The sequence below is a fragment of the Aquarana catesbeiana genome, linkage group LG02, assembly GCF_042186555.1.
Source record: "Aquarana catesbeiana isolate 2022-GZ linkage group LG02, ASM4218655v1, whole genome shotgun sequence".
In the NCBI taxonomy this organism is placed as follows: Eukaryota; Metazoa; Chordata; class Amphibia; order Anura; family Ranidae; genus Aquarana; species Aquarana catesbeiana.
In genome coordinates, this window is record NC_133325.1 from 521,941,848 (window position 1) to 521,959,414 (window position 17,567).

The window sequence follows — 17,567 nt, forward strand, 5'->3', positions numbered from 1 at the left end:
TGGCAAAGAAAGAGGAGCTATTGATGTTTAGAAAATCTGAACACCTTTTTGCACTTTTAGATTTTTTTTTTTATAACATTTTTTTGCACAGTGTTTGCACATTTTTTTAATATGGATTTTATGTGCACAGATGTCAATTTAGGATGAGTTCATCATATGGTTAATGCACTTTTATTGTGTCTCTTAGGTGATTTATTAACTTATATTTGGCACAAGGACAGCTAACTTTTAATTGATTGGAGCTTGTAACATCCTACTCGGATTGGGGGTTTAAATACCGCTGTCCACTTTGATTTAATTGAGTTTTTATTGCATTTGTTTGCTCTGTGTGTGTATATAACTCAGAATAAAAGACCTGTATGAGCTCTCCCTACCCAAATGTGTACCTATAAACACAGCCCACTGTACATATTAGAATTGCAAAAATTGTATTTATATCAAATAGCAAAGCCAAGTTTAAAATCCAAATTATTCATTCATACAGGTAAAACTCTGTCCACCTCTCATAAATAAATATATATATCTCTCTATCTCTATCTCTATCTCTCTATCTCTCTCTCTATCTCTATTCCAGCTGGAACTTGGTGGAACTCAGTTCTACCACCTTTGGCTCAGGCCCTCTGCTCCCTGCTCACCACTATCACTTTTGTAAACACAGAAGTCTGGCTTGTCTCCCAACGGCTCCCACAGATCTGATCTCCTGAGTGGCTCCCACTGAGTGCAGGATGGGGACAAGGGATATGCAGATGTTTGGGGTGCAGTGCGAATGCTGAAATCCACACTGGATCATCTCCCAACATGTGAGAGAGGCAGAGCCATCTATCGTGGTACTAGATAGAGCCAGCTGGGTTCTTCAGTTTAATACAATAAAAAAAGTAAGACGTGGAAGATGGTGGAGCTTTTGGGGGGGGGGCATGGGGGCAGTGGAGGGGGGTTGCATGCAGAGATCGAGGCTGAAGAGTTCCTGCACCTATCTTCTGAGAAAAAAAGCCGTGTGTGTGTGTATATATATATATGTGTGTATGTATAATATATAAATATATATATAGATAGATAGAGAGAGATAGATAGAGATAGATAGAGATAGATAGAGATAGATAGAGATAGATAGAGATAGATAGATATATATATATATCTCTATCTCTATCTCCTCTGGAACACAGTTGTGTTGCTAACACCCTCAAATTATGCCAACGCAAAGGGATGGATATTTTGTGTAATACTGCGTGAGTCGCGGCAAGTCCACATAACACACAGGGCGGCGCCAAAACTGCATACCAAGTGATTGCGCAAGTGTAGTGGTTCATGATATTGTATACAACATAGTCCGAAAATGACTGCAGTCTCCACAAGAGGAAGCTCTATAATAAATGTTATGTCCACAAACGCCAACGGCTTAGGGAGGTCACGGCAGTAGGAGGCTGAAGCACTCATAGTCGGCTACAAATTGAAATTATAATGTAATACTAAATTTAAATTTTTTTAGTATGTCAAAGAACCAAGGTCCCACTTAATTGGTCTAGGACCATTTCTCATCCATTCCTTGCAGAAATTTAGCCAAGCATTGACTATTGTATATATACACACACACTATCCATCCCTTTTGCGTTGGCACAATTTGAGGGTGTTTCATATACCAGAGATCTCGTTGTATATGTATGTATGTATGTATATCTTGTCCCATCCTCCTTAGATATGGTATGAGAAGTGGACATGGAGTGTTACCTGTATAAATGTCACAATTGAATGATATGGATTTTAAACTTTGCTTTTCTATGTATTTTTGATACAAATAAAACTTTTTTGCAATTCCAATATGTACAGTGGGCTATGTTTATAGGTACACAATTTGGTTGGTAGAGCTTATACAGGTTTTTTTTTATTCTGATTTCTATATGACGTGCTCACCGAGAGCTCCCACCCTACTTATCCTCCCCTCTTTTTCCACTTTTTAGAATGATACACACTGTTTATTGGGGGCAATACCTGGAGAGATTTTTTTTTTTTTTTTTCCCTGAATAATATTTAGTTTTGACCCTTTTAGTTTCTGAATAATATTTGCTGTGACCTTTTGTAGGTTGTAGGTTTTTTTTCTTTGGTTTTGTAATAAATTTAGAGATCTCTAGATTAGCTGGCCATAGATTTTATTGAACTGCTGAACTGGCCAAGTTTCTAGCCAGTTATGGCAATTCCCATTTGGGAGCAGTACATCTAAGGACTGACTGCTCTTGTTGGAAGCGCTGTTCAGTGTATTCTGATGGCTGAGGAGTCCCCGTTGTCAGGATACAATGACACTGCGGGGTGGATTCCCCATCCATCTTCATTCTGTATATGGCGGAATTCATTCAGTCTTTTCAATCAACTTGCTGGCTGATCCAAAATAAACTGAATGTGTTTGACCAGCTTCAGGCAGCCCATAGATGAGTTGTGTTTTTTTTTTTTTTTTTTTTTCTTCAAATAAAAAAGATGACTTGACTCGATGCCCCATCTACATACTCGATTTGGATGAGTTAATCCTCCTCGCTGAGCTAAAAAGTGGATTTTTTTTTTTTAAGGAGTTTGGCTTACTTATTGACTTACATTATGTGAATGACTAGTAAAATGGAACCATTTCATAGCACTGCATAGCAAAAGGCTGAACCCGCACATGTATTGAATGATACACGGCGGCTGTTCCACATTATATATAATCAAACTATACATAGTGATGCAGTGTTTTAAAACCTTAGCATAACATTCATACAATTTTTTTACATCAAGTTTATCTTAAAAATAGACAAGACCCTCAATCAAGTGTACTTTTTTTTTTTTAAGTATAATTATCAATGAAAGCTTTTTGATCTTTATTAACATAATGCTAACTGAAGGAAATTGACCCTGTGCAGGAATTGGACATAGACCTTGTGATTTAGGCTGGAAATGGGTTTGGGTACACAATGTAAAAAGAAATAAAATGCATTTACTTAGTGTATCTAGCCTAAAAAAATCCTCTTGATTTTTGTGAAAATCCAGTGCGTTCCTCTGTCCCATACCACATGCATACATGAATTTCCCATAAAAACAAAAAAACAATGATGAAGGCTTGACTCCAGAGTCTGGCCACCCACTGTGTGAGCTCCAGGGAGATGTAAAGCCATGGCCAAAAGTTTTGAGAATATCACACATTCATTTTCACAAAGTCTAAAAACAGTTTTTCTGATGGCATTTGCATATACTGTGAAATGATAGGAAGCGTGGTCAGATGAATTGCAATTAATTGCAAAGTCCCTCTTTGCTATGTAAAAAACCTTTCCGCTGCGTTTCAGCCCTGCCAAAGGACCAACTGACATGTCAGTGATTCTCACGTTAACACCGGTGTCAGTGTTGACGAGGATAAGGCTGGAAATCACTCTGTAATACTGATTGAGTTACAAGAACATAGTGGAAGCTTTAAAAGGCTTTACGAAGTTCTTGCCAGACCAATCTGTTAACATTCTACGAGGAAGAATGCCATCTAGACAGGGGGAAACCTGTGGTGTATCTGGATTTTGCAAAACCATTCAATACAGTTCCCCATAAATGCTTAATCTACAAGTTGAGGTTTGCAGGCATGGACCATAAGTTTGTTCATGGATAGAAAACTGGTTACATGGGCGCATCCAAAGGATAGTGATTAACGTGTACTCAGACTGGTCTAGAGTGTAAAGTGGGGTACCAAAAGGCTCTGTCTTATAACTGATTGTGATGCATAGGGGGGCACAGTGGTGTAGTGGGTAGCACTCTCACTTGGCAGTAAAAAGGGTCACTGGTTTCAATCCCAACCAGGACACTACCTGTCTGGAGTTTACATGCTCTCCCTGTGCCTGCATGGGTTTCCTCCAGGTACTCTAGTTTCTTCCCACACCCCAAAGACATGCTGGTAGGTTAATTGGCTTCTGTCTGAATTGGCCCTAGTATATGAATGTAAGTTAGGGACCTTGGACTGTAAGCTCCTTGAGGGTAGGGACCGTTTTGAATTTACAAATGTATACAGTGAGGACGGAAAGTATTCAGACCCCCTTAACTTTTTCACTCTGTTATATTGCAGCCATTTTGCTAAAATCATTTAAGTTCATTTTTTTCCTCATTAATGTACACACAGCACCCCATATTGAAAGAAAAACACAGAATTGTTGACATTTTTGCAGATTTATTAAAAAATAAAAACTGAAATATCACATGGTCCTAAGTATTCAGACCCTTTGCTGTGACACTCATATTTAACTCGGGTGCTGTCCATTTCTTTTGATCATCCTTGAAATGGTTCTACACCTTCATTTGAGTCCAGCTGTGTTTGATTATACTGATTGGACTTGGTTAGGAAAGCCACACACCTGTCTATATAAGACCTTACAGCTCACAGTGCATGTCAGAGCAAATGAGAATCATGAGGTCAAAGGAACTGCCTGAAGAGCTCAGACAGAATTGTTGCAAGGCACGGATCTGGCCAAGGTTACAAAAAAATTTCTGTTGCACTTAAGGTTCCTAAGAGCACAGTGGCCTCCATAATCCTTAAATGAAGGACGTTTGGGATGACCAGAACCCTTCCTAGAGCTGGCCGTCTGGCCAAACTGAGCTATCGGGGGGAGAAGAGCCTTGGTGAGAGAGGTAAAGAAGAACCCACAGATCACTGTGGCTGAGCTCCAGAGATGCAGTCGGGAGATGGGAGAAAGTTGTAGAACGTCAACCATCACTGCAGCCCTCCACCAGTCGGGGCTTTATGGCAGAGTGGCCCGACGGAAGCCTTTCCTCAGTGCAAGACACATGAAAGCCAGCAAGGCGTTTGCTAAAAAAACACCTGAAGGACTCCAAGATGGTGAGAAATAAGATTCTCTGGTCCGATGAGACCAATATAGAACTTTTTGGCCCTAATTCTAAGTGGTATGTGTGGAGAAAACCAGGCACTGCTCATCACTTGTCCAATACAGTCCCAACAGTGAAGCATTGTGGTGGCAGCATCATGCTGTGGGGGTGTTTTTCAGCTGCAGGGAGGGGACGACTGGTTGCAATCGAGGGAAAGATGAATGCGGCCAAGTACAGGGATATCCTGGACGAAAACCTTCTCCAGAGTGCTCAGGACCTCAGACTGGGCCGAAGGTTTACCTTCCGACAAGACAATGACCCTAAGCTAAAATAACAAAGGAGTAGCTTCACAACAACTCAGTGACTGTTCTTGAATGGCCCTGACTTAAACCCAATTGAGCATCTCTGGAGAGACCTAAAAATGGCTGTCCACCAATGTTTGTGCAAGGAGGAATGGCAGAGCATCCCCAAATCCAAGTGTGAAAAACTTTTTGCATCTTTCCCAAAAAGACTCATGGCTGCATTAGATCAAAAGGGTGCTTCTACTAAATACTGAGCAAAGGGTCTGAATACTTAGGACCATGTGATATTTCAGTTTTTCTTTTTTAATAAATCTGCAAAAATGTCAACAATTCTGTGTTTTTCTGTCAATATGGGGTGCTGTGTGTACATTGAGGAAAAAATCAACTTGAACGATTTTAGCAAATGGCTGCAATATAACAGACTGAAAAATGTAAGAGGGTCTGAATACTTTCCGTCCCCACTGTATGTAAAGTGCTGTGTAAATTGACGGCGCTATATAGGTACCTTAATAGCTCAATCTTCGTTTTGGCAGACATCACAAAAATAAGCAGGGCAATAACTTCACATCAGGATATAGAAATTTTGCAGAAAGACCTGAACAAAAAATGGAGTGGGCAACTACATGGCAAATGAGGTTTAATGTGGAGAAATGTAAAGAAGTGCACTTTGGGGCTAAAAACATAAACACAAACTACTCGCTGGGGGGGGAACCTCTGGGGGAATCAAGGATGGAGAAAGATCTGGTGGGTCCTAGTGGAAGACAGACTGAGCAATAGCATGCGATGTCGGGCTGCAGCTACCAAAGCCTGCAGTATATTAGCATGCATAAAATTATCTCCAGAGATAAAACTATAATCCTGCCACCTTATAATACTCTGGGCCGGCCACCTCTGCAGTATTCCGTCCAGTTCTGGTCACCAGTTCTCAGAAGGTATGTGCTAGAGAGTGTCCAAAGAAGGGCAATGAAATTAATAAGGGGATTGGAGGAACTTGATTACAAGGAGCAACTACAAGCACTAAATTTATTCTCGCTGGAGAAGAGGCGCTTGAGAGGGGAAATGATGGTGATTTACAAATGCCTCGAGAGTGATCCCAGCATTGGAAAAAGCTATTCAGTCTCAGGGAGTGTAAGAAGACATGTGGCCACACAATGAGATTGGAGAAGCGGTTTAATCTTAAGCTGTGCAGGGGGTTTTTCACTCTCAGGGTGGTAAGAATGTGGAACTCTCTTCCACATTTAGTGGTGTCAGCATGGAGTATTGATGGTTTTTGAAAGACTCTTGGACATGCATCTTAAAGAACACAACATACAGGGATATGGGAAATGATTATCGACACTGACAAACACATCTACACAGGTTGGAACTGGATGGACTAATCTTTATCCAACCTTCCCTACTATGGAACTATGTAAAAGAAGGGTTGTGCTTTGAAATAATTGTTCTTCCTCTGTAAACCATGGTTACCTGCAAGAAAACGCGTGCAGTCATCGTTGCTTTGCACAAAAAGGGATTCACAGTCAAGGATATTGCGGCTACTAAGATTGCACCTAAATCGACCATTTATCGGATCATCAAGAACTTCAAGGGGAGAGAGGTTCAATTGTGAAGAAGGCTTCAGGCCGCCCAAGAAAGTCCAGCAAGTGCGAGGACCCTCTCCTATAGTTGATTCAGCTGTGGGATCGGGATCCAGTGAAGAGCTTGCTCAGGAATGGCACCAGGCAGGTGTAAGTGCATGTGCATGCACAGTGAGGCGAAGGCTTTTGGAGGATGGCCTGGTGTCAAGAAGGGCAGCAGAGAAGAAACTTCTCTTCAGGAAAAACCTCAGGGACAGACTGGTATTCTGCAAAAGGTACAGGGATTGGACTGCTGAGGACTGGGGTAAAGTCGTTTTCTCTGAATCCCCTTTCTGATTGTTTGGGGTATCCAGAAAAATCTATCTGGTTTAGAAAAGGTGAGTGCTACCATCCAGTCCTGCTATGCCAACAGTAAGGCATCCTGAGACCATTCATGTGTGAGATTTCTTCTCACAATTTTTGCCTAAGAACATACCCATTATAAAAGAATGGTGCAAACGCATCCTCCGAGGGCAACTTCTCCCAGCCATCCAAGAACAGTTTTGTGACAAGCAATGCCTTTTCCAGGATGATGGAGCAATTTGCCATAAGGCAAAAGTAATAATGAAGTTGCTTGGAACAAGTCATTGACATTTTGGGTCCATTGCCAGGAAACTCCACAGACCTTAAGCCCATTGAGAACTTGTCAATTCTCGAGGCAGGTGAACAAAAAAACCCCACAAATTCTGACAAGCTCCAAGCATTGATTATGCAAGAATGGGCTGCCACCAGGCAGGATGAGGCCCATAAGTTAATTGACTGCATGTCAGGGGGAATTGCAGATGTCTTGGGGAAAAAAAAAACTTAATGTAATTGTCAATAAAAGCCTTTGACACTTATCAAATGCTTGTAATTATACTTCAGTATACCATAGTAACATCTGGCAAAAGTCTAAAAACACTGAAGCAGCAGACTTTGTGAAAATGATTTGTCTCATTCTCAAAACTTTTGGACAGGGCTGTATTTCTGTGGGTGTCATTGTGTCAATTGGAACTGAGCTCCCAGCAGATTTCCCTTAACGTATTTACTTGCCGCTAAAGGTGTAAACACTTGAGACTTGGAGCTGTGAAGCTGAATGTGCACAGGAATCATCTAATGTAGCTGACAGGGAACATGGGGAGCACTACAGCAAAGATGTCTGGGAGGGGTTACTGAACACTGAAAGAAGTTGAAACTTGCTCATTGAGAGCTTAAATCTGTATGGGCACAAGGAGGAAACGGAAGATTCTATTTTTTTTGTTATAAAGAATGTCAGGTTGCCTATTGGTAAGGCAAAAATTTGGAGTATGAAAAATCTGAATGCTAACACAAGTATTTTCTACAGATAATACAGCGCATTACATGGGTTAGTCCCCCTTCTATCACATCTGAGTGGAAGCGGAAAGTGGCTCAAGATGCAATTGAGGGCCTGAGTGCATCCAAGCTTGCTAAGAGTATTTGCAGTCAGTTTTGTAAGCGTCTGAAAAGCTCTCATGAAGCATTTGCTGCTTCTCTCAAACAGGTGGGTATTTTTATCAGTTGTACATATTTGTTTAAAGGTAACCTGGAGAGCATGTGCACCCATGCACTCTATTGACTGATGTAGGAGTTTCTGTGACCAATTTGTTGATTTAAAGGTCTGAGGTTAGAAAAGGGAAAATTGGATTTAAATTATGATCTTCATACACCAGATTCCAACTGTATCTTCGACTCTAAAGTAGCTTATCTCTAGTGTTCTGCCTAAATAAAAGCAATACATGAAAACATGGCACTTACCAAGGAACAGCATGGCATAGTTGAGTCTCCTTTACCTCTTTGCCTGATGGGTGCTATTCACTGTAGAGAGCTAAGGGAGTCATTAATAGTTTGTTACAGACATAACCATCTGCCTCACGATTCCTTGTGGTTTCCCATGTAGATATAGTCCTTTATGATTTGATCATTTGTTCCTTGCCATGCTGCAAAATGAAGTTGGGACCATTCAGATGCTTCCCCGATGGTGTTGTATAATTGTTAAATTTCTGTGTGTAATTCTTAGCAGTTATTGTACCATCATCGTTTTGATCAAATCACAGCTAAATTTTTCAAAAATACAACTTCAACCATTTAGGGAACTTCTACCGTTCACGGCTTGTGTGTGTAGACATCGATCGATATAGATCTAGATATATATATGTAGATATAGATTGCACAGCAGCACACTGAGCTTCCCAGTGAATGGCTGCACAGCGGGGGGGGGGGGGTTCAGGACAGGTCTGATCATTGGAGGAGAGCAGGCTGAGTTCCCAGCATAGCCAGAGAACTGACCAGTGTTCTTTTAGTGTGGTGAGTTATTAATAGGAAAGTGGAGGGACTGGCAGGAACGCCAGGGATTTCACATATAGGAAGCAATACAAAGTGAACAAGATACTTTCACTTACAAGTACATGGCACAGCAGGCACATATTAGAAATATGAAGTGTTAACTTCAAGAGGTAACAAACACTTTAAGTCTAGTACACACCACTTGTTTTTCATTCAACCCAGAAAAAAAACCTGACGGCTCATATCAGAGCCATTGTACTAACAATCTGATGTTAGTGCAGTGATCTTGCCTGCTGAGCTATTGTGTTCTGATAGGGACACACACACACACACACCCCCACACACACACACACACCCACACCAGAACACTCCGACCGCTGATCAGGAGCTGTTAGGCAGACATTTTCTAGTCACAAGCTTTTGACAGAAGCCAGCTAAATGGGTGGCTTCTGTCAGACGGGCTGCCATACACATGGGGCGAATGTTAGCAGGTTTCTATTGAACTGGCCGACAATCGACCCTTGTGTAGTAGGCTTAACTCTTGGAACAATTTTTGCAAGAATCCCCAACTCTGTTACCTAACTGTTACCTAATTTGTAAATTCTTAAGGGGATTACTTCCTTTCACTGATGTTTACAGTGTGCCTAGAGAAGACCCAAATTTATAAAGGCTTTTTAGGATTCCTATACTTGCGCATACATTATTTGAAGTGTATGCTGAAACTTTCTCCCTTTTTAAAATGCTGATCTCTGATGGTGAGTACTTCAACATTGGAGGTAAACGTGCAATTCATTTCTGAGTTTTTTTGACGAAATTCAACAAATTTGTTTGAAAACATTTGAATTAATGAAAACCCGTTTAAGGCATTTTTCCAAAAAAAATTAAAATTCGAAAATGCAAAAGAATGAAAATCTGAAAACCCAAAATAACTGTTAAATTATACGCATTGTAATTTCCTTTTCAAATTTGGCTGTTGGTGAACGTAACATATACACTTTTACAAAACAATACATTTTTTATTCGTTACGTTCCATTCATTTAGATACGGCATTCGTTATTTCGGATCATTCGTAATTTCGGAAAAATTCGTATTCCTTACGTTCATAAACAGCCAAATTTGAAAGGCAATTCCAATACCTATAATTTAATAATTATTTCGAATTTTCAAATACCGTATCTACACAAATAGAACAGAACGAATTAAAATTTTTCCCGACGTAACAAATTTACTCAAAGAAAAAAAAAAGAATTTCGATCATAACGAATGAATAGAAAAATGAAAGAGTAAAATAATTTTTTCGGCAGTGCACATGTCTAATTGGAGGTGATAATTGAAAGCATTGTTTAGGAAGACACTCGCATTACTTATTTTGGTAAATCTAAAGTACAGAAATTATAACTCATTGGAATCCGTTTAAACAGTTTTATCCTGGCCATATGTCTTGAGTGTATTTTGGAAGTATTTCATGAACTTCCAGTTAAATCTTACAGCAATTTGCCATTGCATAGTCTAGATCGTGTCCTTGTCTTGAGCATTGCAGTTATTGAAATGTGTGCTAGAACTTGATTGAAAATGCCTTCTCTGGCTGTGCTGTGATGGATTTCCACTACTGATGAATTCAATTGATTGAAACGAGTAAAAGCTAATGGAAAGCTTCCATCATTGCCACAATATATTCACACTCAACTTTCTTTTAGCTAGAAGTTGGCCACTCTGGCAGGTTGGAGAAAACCGAAGATCTTTGGCTAAAGGTTCGTAAAGAACATGCACCACGCCTGGCCCGTCTGTCACTGGAGAGCAGATCTCTGCGGGATGTTTTATTGCATGGTAAGTAACATGACTGAAGATGTTTTTTGAAAATTTTTACTTTTTTTTTTTTTTTTGGATAGTTTTAGGTTTAAAGAATATTAAAAAGGCTGAACGCAAATGCACATGTATATAATCTGTATGTGTCTGTCCAACAACCATCTTAACACTGCATCCTCCCTCCCCAGCCAGGCACCATCCCTGGATGACACTCATGCTTCTTATTTTGCTTTTCAGTTGCCCCACCATATATTCCTTTCTGCCTTTTATATTATAAACCATATATTATAATCCTCTTTTTTTTTTTTTTTTTTTTTCTTCCTGTCAGGCAAACCAAAACTAGGACGTGAGCTAGGAAGGGGCCAGTATGGTGTCGTCTATCTGTGTGACAGCTGGGGTGGGCACTTTCCCTGTGCTTTGAAGTCTGTTGTACCTCCAGATGAAAAACACTGGAATGATCTTGCTCTGGAATTTCACTACATGAGGTGACTACCAAAACAAAATGTTTCCTACTATTGTACTTTTGTTCACTATTTGAATATGTTAGTATTTAAATCAGTTGAGTGATTGGTCACCTATGAACATGTAACCAATTGCAAGGGGAAGGAAGCCTAAACTATTTTTCAGTAGATTTGGCATCATGCCTCGCTGTACTTGCTTTCTAAGAGACTGGGTAAAGTCCTCCATATTTATGATGTAATTTACTGCTTTAACCCATTGACCTATTGTGGGGGTGAGGGTAGATTTCCAAGTAGCTGTGGTATTCAGGTCCTAGCAGCAGTTAGAGGTTGTGTACCTTCCTTTATGATTTGTACCTATAGATAAACCTAGAATAAGGCTTACCTATAGGTACTTTAAATATCTCCTAAACATGCGCTGTTTAGGAGATATTTACTGTATACTGCGCCCATGTCGTCGGCTCATGTACTCTGAAGGAATGGCCGCCCATGCCGTTTCTTCAAAAGCGTGTGCCGTGACTGGCAGCACCCACGCGCATGCACGGTAGTGACGTCATGTGGCTCCGGCCAGTCAGAGGCGGAGTCCGCTGCCCCGGAAGGAAGATGGGCGAAGATGGATGCAGCATGGACAATGCAGGCTTCATTTGCGGGGAAGTCACAATGTGCTAGTATGCTAGTATGCGATGTATACTAGTACATTATGCCTTTACTTTGCAGGGAAGAAAAGAAAGGGGGGGGGACCCTGGAGGATAGGGATACAAGGGATAGGCCCTTAAAGCGGAAGTAAGCCCATCCATAAAACCATTTAATTTCCGGCACATGCTGGAAATGTAATACTCCTATTGGTTGTGCTCCCAACCAAACTGTCAAACCATCCAATGGCTAATGTCATAACTGATCACATGTGCAGCATCATGATCATCATCATCATGCAGCATTGTAGATTAAACAGAGGCAAAGATGGCAGCTTCCTTGGCTGAAAACGATAGGGGGGTTTACTTACACTTTAGGTTCCTAGATCAAATCACAGATCTTGGTCCAAAAGGATGAATCCACAGACAAGAACAGAATACATGAAATACAGTCCATATATATTTGGACACAGGCACAATTTTCATACTTTTTCACTCTGTATGCCACCAGAATAAAATTAAAATGAAACAATCCAAATTAATTTGAAGTGCAGACTTTCAGCTTTAATTCAAGGGGTTGAACATAAATATCAAGCACATATTTTAATAACTGCAACCATTTTTGTACACGGTTGTGAATGGGTTTTTCTTTACCATAGAGAGGATTCTGCGATCATCCACCACTGTTGTCTTCCATGGATGTCCAGGCCTTTTTATGTTGCTGAGCTCACCACTGCTTTCTTTCCTCAGAAAATTCCAAACTGTTTATATAACCATAGAAAAAAAACTAATAAAGCCAGGTAAACACTACAGTTTTGATTGCACAAAAAAAAAAACTGACGGCTTCAGTCGGAAGCCACTGTTGTGTGTGTGGACAGTGGGACAGCCCCCTGCCAGAACACTCTTGTTAGCGCTCTGTCAGTTTTCCAGCATGCACGTCCGGCAGACTGACATGCACACGTTGGCCGTGTTTTTTTTTTTTTTTTTTTTTAACTACCTGTTGTCTTCTGACATTTGGCCAATATACAGGGCTTTAGGGTATCCACTTCTCCAGTGGTAAGGATTAAAACCTGGGAACATTCTGTGTAATACCTTTTAGCTAGGCTCCTAAAGCCTAGAGGGTATAGAAGATTTGTGCAAGAGCTCCCTATTTGTTATGATGTACATTGTTGAATAAGATCTTTTTCCTATTCAGTCAAGAAAGAGGACACAATGCTTGGGACGGGAAGGAAGTGTGTTGTAGGTAGCATATAGGCCATGTCTGAGCAGGGTGAGGTTCTTACAACCAAAGATGACGGGTCGAAGAGATTTACCTGTCTGTGTTGAAGAGAGTAGGAAATATCTGATATGGTATGCCTGCCAAATAGGCACTGGGGGCGGCTAAGATTGATTGGATTGCTGGAATGTTTTTCTAACTATCAACTTTTCTGAAGTTCATTGGGCTGAAAGCATTTGTAAAGAAAAACGGATTTTGGGGTCCTGGCAACCTGGGGTGAAATCAGGGTTGGTTAACATGGGGGAGATAGCCGATCTATTAATAGGTATGTTTTGAAAGTGATCTTAAGGGTAATTCCTGTAGTTGAATGATCCCTGATAGAAATGGGCCTTGGACCAGACAACCGAGGGAGTGTTTCTTGTAAAGGGTACATTGCTCCAGGGCTTTTAGTCTTGGCGTGTTTACACCAATCCAAAATCCTGTTTAAGTGACTCGCCTAATCATATTGGATTGGGGAAACCCATGTCACCACAAAGCATGGGGTCCCTAAGGGTTTGTTTTTATACTGGCAGCACTGTCTGCTTAGAGGGACTGTGAGATCTCTCTTCTGACCGTATGTAGGAAAGAGGGCAGGATGAAGATTAGGAGGGTTTGCCGAAAGTAAAGGAAATGGGGACGTATATTCATTTTTCAAGATGCTATTCCTCCCAAATCATGTGTGAGAGAAAGGTCACCAATACTGTAAGCCCCTGTGGATAGCTGCAAGTAGCGGGGGGAAAATTCTCTTTAAAATTTGTGGGGCATAAGGGTTAGAAAAATACCTTATTACCTTAATCTTATTTTGCAAACAGACACTGGTGTACAGCCTTGCAGCTTCACAGCCGGTTCCCTACTTCACATGCGCGAAGCGTGCTGCGCTTTGTGAATTGCCCGGTGGTGGGGGAAGGAGGGGGCTGAACTTCTGGGTGACCTCACTGCGGCTAAGTCATCAGGAAGTGGGAACGGGTACCTGTCAAAACTGAGCATCAGAATGGGGAAGAAAGGGGACTTTCACGCACAACCATCTTTAGGGTTTACAGAAAGGGGTCCTGAAAAAGAGAAAATATCCAGTGAGCAGCAGTTCTGTGGAGGAAAATACCTTGTTGATGTCAAATGAGAATGGGCTGACTGGTTTGAGATGATAGAAAGGCAACATTAACTCAAATAACCACTGGTTACAACCAGGTATGCCGAATACCATCTTTGAATGCACAATACATCAAACGTTGAAGCAGATGGGCTATGGCAGCAAAAGACCACACCGGGTGCCACTCCTGTCAGCTAAAAACAAGAAGCTGAGGCTACAATTCGCACAAGCCCACCAAAATTGCACAATAGAGGATTGGGAAAAACGTTGCCTGGTCTGAGGAGTCTCAATTTCAGCTGGAACATTCAGATGGTAGGGTCAGAATTTGGTGTAAGCATGGATCCATCCTGCATTGTTTAAACAGTTCAGGTTGGTGGTGGTGTAATGGTATGGGGAATATTTTTTTTGGCACACTTTGGGCCCCTTCATACCAGTTGAACTTCGTTTAAATGCCACGGCCTACCTAAGTATTGTGGCTGACCATGTCCATCCCTTTATGACTACAGTGTACCCATCTTCTGATGGCTACTTCCAGCAGGATAATGCACCATATCACAAAGCTCAGATCATCTCAAACTGGTTTCTTGAACATGACAATGAGGGGAACACTTGAATTTGCAGGGTGTTCGGCGGGTGTTCACTTTGCCCAATCAGTAAAAGCTGGTTAAGGAGGGGGCCAGGAAGCCAGTAAACCAAGCATTCCCCTAATATCCAAACAGAGCAGTAGGCTTACCTTCAAAGTGTGTCCAGGTCTCGACAGCTGTGTCACCAAATGGCAGCGAACGCTGTCAATAGGGGTGTTTGGGCTTAAATAGGGATGGTGTGTGACGTCATTTCGTCACGTCCGCCATTCGCGTGAGTGCGTCACATCCAATCGGGCCCAACGCGCATGTGTGTAATTGACAGGATCACCCTCTATGCTATCCACGTCAATGATGCACAAACTCACGCCTGACAACAGCGCAGGCGCACCACGACCAATGTGTGCATGGGGGTGTTAGACCTAGGGTAGGAATGGCGAGTGACGTCGTTATGTCTGCCATTCAAGTGGGTGCGTCACGTCCAAACTGACCTGGCACGCATGCATGAAGCAGATGGGACCGCCCTCTGTGCTGTCCACATCGGTACACAAACTAGTGTCCGTCAACAACACAGGCACACTGCGTTGCCTGAAAATACCTCGCACTTCCTCTACAGGGCGCCCCCCACGCAAAAAACAAGGTAGACCAAGGGGAAAGCGTCCTGCAGAAGCCGCCCACCGCTACAATGGAGGCGTCCCTAGTGGAAACAGGACCCGGCTGCCCAATATTATTGGGCAACTCAGGAAAGCCGCTCCCCCTGGGCTACAATAAGGCTGCCTGCATGAGCAGGAGGACCCCGTGCGCAGGGTGGGAAAAAGAGGGGGCCCAACCACAAATGACAATCGCCAATGTGGGAAACTGTCGCCGGTCACTTAAAGGGGGACCGCATGTGCATATGGATTGTTGATCAACCGTATCTAAGGTGACAATATGAGTATACATTCAACAGAGTACATAATTCAACAATCAAAGGCACCTTCAAGTTTCATACATCATAGCTGGACTGTATATTGGTAGACTAAAAACAAGGAAGAAGAAAATCAATAATTGAAGTAATTAATTCTCGCACCCTCCTGAGGCGAATCCCTCAAGGAAGGGTCGGAAACTCATTTGTTCATAGAGTCCCAGGGGTGAGGTTACCCCAAGCTCCGCAATCCAGCGTGATTCATGCTGTGGTAGGAGCTTATTCCAATCTCAACCCCTGGGACTAGGATCCTATCCAAAATAAGAAACTGTATTTTGGGGAATCTACTCTGGTGGCAATTAATGATAAGGTCAGGGTTAGCTGACTTTCATACAGGTCACCAGCGCTTTTAAAAAAGTCTAATTTTGTTTTGCCTACGTAGAAGCAGTTACATTGACACATCAAGAGGTAAGCTACTCCTTCCGTTTTTACAGTTGGCAAAATGTTGTGGTTTGTGTGTACGCCCATTAGGGAGTGTAATGTCGAATATTTATGTATTGGCAAATTGAACAGCCGCCACATGTGAATGTGCCAAGCCTTTTTCAGGGGTCATTCCTAATAAGTACCTACAAATTCACTCTGTACAAGTTGGTCTTTAAGTGATTTTGCCCTTTGCTATGTGATAGCTGGAGTTTCTGATATATGTGTGTTTAGAGTGGGATCTATGTGTAGTAAGTGCCAGAACTTCTCAATTTTTATGATTGTTTTGTGTTTGTCATATTTCGGAATAATTCGGGTGTGGCGAGCCGTGTGATCGACAATGTATTTACATGTTTTAATTTAGTGATCGGGAAACGGCTTTTATTTTTCATTTTTTAATAAAGGAACTGAACTTTTTTTATTATAATATTTTTTACTTTGGCATGGGGTTCCACTTTAAAATCCCTACCAGATCCGAAGGGTCGTGCCAGCAATTTAAATGTGATTTGTCGTGTTTTTTTTTTTTCTTTTAGAAATGTTATTTTTGCAGCAGCATGTTCTATGCATGCTACAGATGCGCCACTTTACAAACAGACTAAGGGGACCCCCCCGGGCACTATAGTTAAAGGAGTTTTTTAATTTAATTGTTGCACTTTAAGCATCCTTAAAATCGCTGCTCCTGAAAACACATTCGCTATTAAAAAAAAAGTATGATCTTGCACACAGGCCTACTGCTTTCAGAAAATGCCCCTGACCTGAGCATCACTGCACATCCATTCCAGATGCTTGTATGTGACATCACATACAAGCATCTGGGCTGGGTGCGAAAGGTGAATCAGCCGGGATGAGTGTGCCAGGGCAGGTAGCGGTCATATCTCTGCTTCCCTGTACCACTCTGCTTATTGTGCATATCACAGATGTGCAGGGGGATACAACAGTGGGGCAGATGTGCAGGTGGGGTTACAGTGGTGGGGCAGATGTGCGGGGGGGGTTACAGCGGTGGGGCAGATGTGCGGGGGGGTTACAGCGGTGGGGCAGATGTGCGGGGGGGGTTACAGCGGTGGGGCAGATGTGCAGGGGGGGTGGTTAAATATTGGAAAAGGTAAGCAGGGGGGTACAGTAGTGGGGGCAGATTAGCAGGTGGGTACAGTGATCTGAGGTTTGAAGGTGCATGAATTGGGGCTGATCTAAAATGTGAAGTTGAGAAAGGGGGAGGGTACAGTGGTGTGAAGGTGCATGAGTTGGGGCTTATCTGAGGACTGAAGGTGCTGGAATTGGGACTGATCTGAGGCGTGAAAGTGCAGGATGTTAATATCTCACTATTACTCAAGCAGTTTACAT

At 42.0% G+C, this 17,567-nt stretch overlaps 1 protein-coding gene across 1 annotated transcript in view; it reads left to right on the plus strand.

The window, feature by feature from the left end:
• Positions 1-17,567, plus strand: part of DSTYK (dual serine/threonine and tyrosine protein kinase) — a 348,400-nt gene that overhangs the window by 236,240 nt on the left and 94,593 nt on the right. The window contains exons 6-8 of the mRNA XM_073615817.1: positions 8,064-8,240; positions 10,721-10,850; positions 11,158-11,314. Coding sequence (XP_073471918.1) covers positions 8,064-8,240; positions 10,721-10,850; positions 11,158-11,314 — 464 coding nt within the window. The remainder of the gene's footprint in view (positions 1-8,063; positions 8,241-10,720; positions 10,851-11,157; positions 11,315-17,567) is intronic.